We start from the raw sequence: 2,580 nt of genomic DNA on the forward strand, positions 1-2,580 counted from the left end.
GGCGCTCGTAGTGAGCAATTTCATTAGTTCGTCGGGTTTTGTGAGTTGGAAGCAGTGTCGGATAGTGACCAAGTGGAAGGACATTGGGAACATGGCAGGATCAAGCGTCGAGAAGGTTCCATCTTGCTTTAACATCGGTGTCACAAGCGCCATAACGAAGTCAAACAGCTCCAACAACGCCTCGTTCGTCTCTGGTTCTGTCGGTAATAACGCAAAGATAGCTTGTCCACCTGGCTTCTGATTCTTTTGACGTGACAGCGTCTCCATGGCAGAGAGCTCGTTGGTGCACTACAATATCTGGTCTCAGCCTCAAGGCCGGACATTGCGCACGCTGTGCGTAATCTCAGCAAGTACCTGTCCTGCTTCGACCACACACACTACGCTATGGGAAAGAGGGTGCTACGCTACCTGAGTGGTACTCAAGACCACGGCTTAGTGATGGACATTGTTATTGGGAACGACGTCAAGCTGACGTGTTACACCGATGCTGACTACGCTAATGACCCTGATGACCGAAAGAGTGTTAGCGGGTTCGTGACGTTCGTCAATGGTAACGTGGTTTCGTACGGATCAAGAAAGCAAGAGATTAACGCACAGAGCACAACGGAAGCAGAGTATATTGCCATGAATGAAGGCACTAGAGATCTACAGTGGCTACGTGGACTCTGTGAAGAACTATGCTGGGAGTTCGCGACTCCGGAGATTATCGGCGATAACAAGTCGTGCATCTATCTGACTGCCAAGCCTGGCAAGCACAGCAAGAACAAGCACATTATGAACAAGTTCCACTTGGTGCGCCACCTTGTGGAGGACGAGCAGCTACGGATTCGCCATGTTGGCACCGACGACATGATCGCCGACGCGATGACGAAGCCATTGCCGAAGGACAAGTTCGAACATTGCCGTGATGGGATGAAGGTGCTGCGCATCGACCGTCAGCAAGGCTCAGCTCGCTCAGTGGGAGCCAAACATCATCGCCATGCGTGAATGCAAGCTACTACTACCCGTTCATGCATGCGAAGGACAAGAAGGAGGAAGAGCGCTACCAAGGACGAAGCGTCGTGCTGCAGCGCAGCTAGAAGATGCCAAGGACATCGTGGTGAGCTCTACAAGGTGATCATGTTGAAGCTGCGCTTCGACTAGATCAAGTGGGAGTGTGAAGTGTGGAGGAAGAGCCAGGACTGCGTCCAGCTCAAGCCTGAGGCTCAGGTGCCTCCAGGACGCGATGCTCGCGTCCAGAAGCCGGACTTCGACGGACCATTGGCTGGCGAGCCGCCAGCCCCATCCTACTGCTAATCCTACCAATATATGTTACCGGGGTTTTTCCGTGTGCTGCTACACACTCGACAACTTGCGCCGTCAAGAGCAAGCAGCAGCACTCGGTTTTCTCCCCTGCTGGACTTTCAGTCCCTGCAACTTACTGTTGTTACGACTACTTCCTTCATCGCAATGGTCACCACTCGGCGTAGCCGAGGAGCGACCATCACTCACAACCTAAAGGAAATACTCGCAAGCAGTGCGAGCCTGTGTCCTGCGCGCCGCCCAAGAGGCTCAAAATTGGAAGGTTATCGCTGAGTTTCACGATGTCCATGAGCGGACTGCATGGGGCTGGATCAAGACCACGATGGACAGCGGCGACTGGAGCGGCACCCAGCAGCAGCGTGGTGGTTCATCCAAGAAAGGTGTCGAAGCCCATGTCGAATATCTGCTCGACGAGCTCGCCAGCACACCAGAGCTAACTCTCGTTCAGATGGCTGAGCTTGTCGAGCAGAAATTTGACGTACGAGTCAACCGTGAAACGTACGACGCGCTCTTGACGCGCACAGCTTCACACTCAAGAAGCTGCACCGTGACGTCGTCAACCGCAACAGCCCGGTCGACAAGCAGAAGCGATACGACTACGCTGTCAAGTTCTACGCCGCTCTCGCAAACAACAAAAATGTCTTCTATCTGGACGAGACCAAATTTAACTTGTGGTGCTCGCGCGGACGAGGATGGAGCGCCAAAGGGCGGCGAGCAGTGCAGACAAGCGTGGCAAGCAAAGGCAAGAATATCCATGTTATTGCAGTTATCGCAAGCACGGGGCTAGCCTATCAGGGGTCCCACTTTGGTTCGCTTACGTCCGATCTACCGAACGAGTTCATTCGGCGTTTCTTGCGCCATATCCGTTTGTCGACGCCGCTCGACGAGATTGTCCTGGTCCTGGACAACGCTCCATACCAAGGACGCTTTTGAAGAGGAGGATTTCGCCGCGGCAGAAAAGCTGAAACTTGACCCCAATTCCCCCATGATCAATCCTATAGAGAATGCACTTTTCTTCTACAAGAGCGCCGTCAAACGCTTCCTCGCTCGACAGCGTCGAGCTGTTCTTCGCGCCCCCGACGGAACGACCATCACCGAACATCGCGCAGGATTTTGGAGCTCGCTGCCGATCCCCTGTTCGCTGAAGTTATGACGCCGGAGCTGTGCAATCGGGCGTTCTGCCATACACTTCCCCACCATCAACGGGCTCTCCGTTTCGAGGACATGCAAGTTGGCACTTATTGCCATGGACGGATTCTGCAGGTATATACAATCTTA

At 53.7% G+C, this 2,580-nt stretch overlaps 1 protein-coding gene across 1 annotated transcript; it reads left to right on the forward strand.

Annotated features, from left to right (window-relative positions):
* Window positions 1-1,750: 1,750 nt before the first annotated feature.
* Window positions 1,751-2,235, forward strand: PITG_14548 (uncharacterized protein; the record flags this gene model as incomplete). The annotated part of the gene is made up of 3 exons (XM_002898945.1): window positions 1,751-1,780; window positions 1,888-1,973; window positions 2,040-2,235. The coding sequence occupies 3 exons, from the start codon at window positions 1,751-1,753 to the stop codon at window positions 2,233-2,235; spliced, it is 312 nt and encodes a 103-aa protein (XP_002898991.1).
* Window positions 2,236-2,580: the final 345 nt, after the last annotated feature.

Source organism: Phytophthora infestans, genomic scaffold, assembly GCF_000142945.1.
Source record: "Phytophthora infestans T30-4 supercont1.34 genomic scaffold, whole genome shotgun sequence".
Lineage (NCBI taxonomy): Eukaryota > Oomycota > Peronosporomycetes > Peronosporales > Peronosporaceae > Phytophthora > Phytophthora infestans.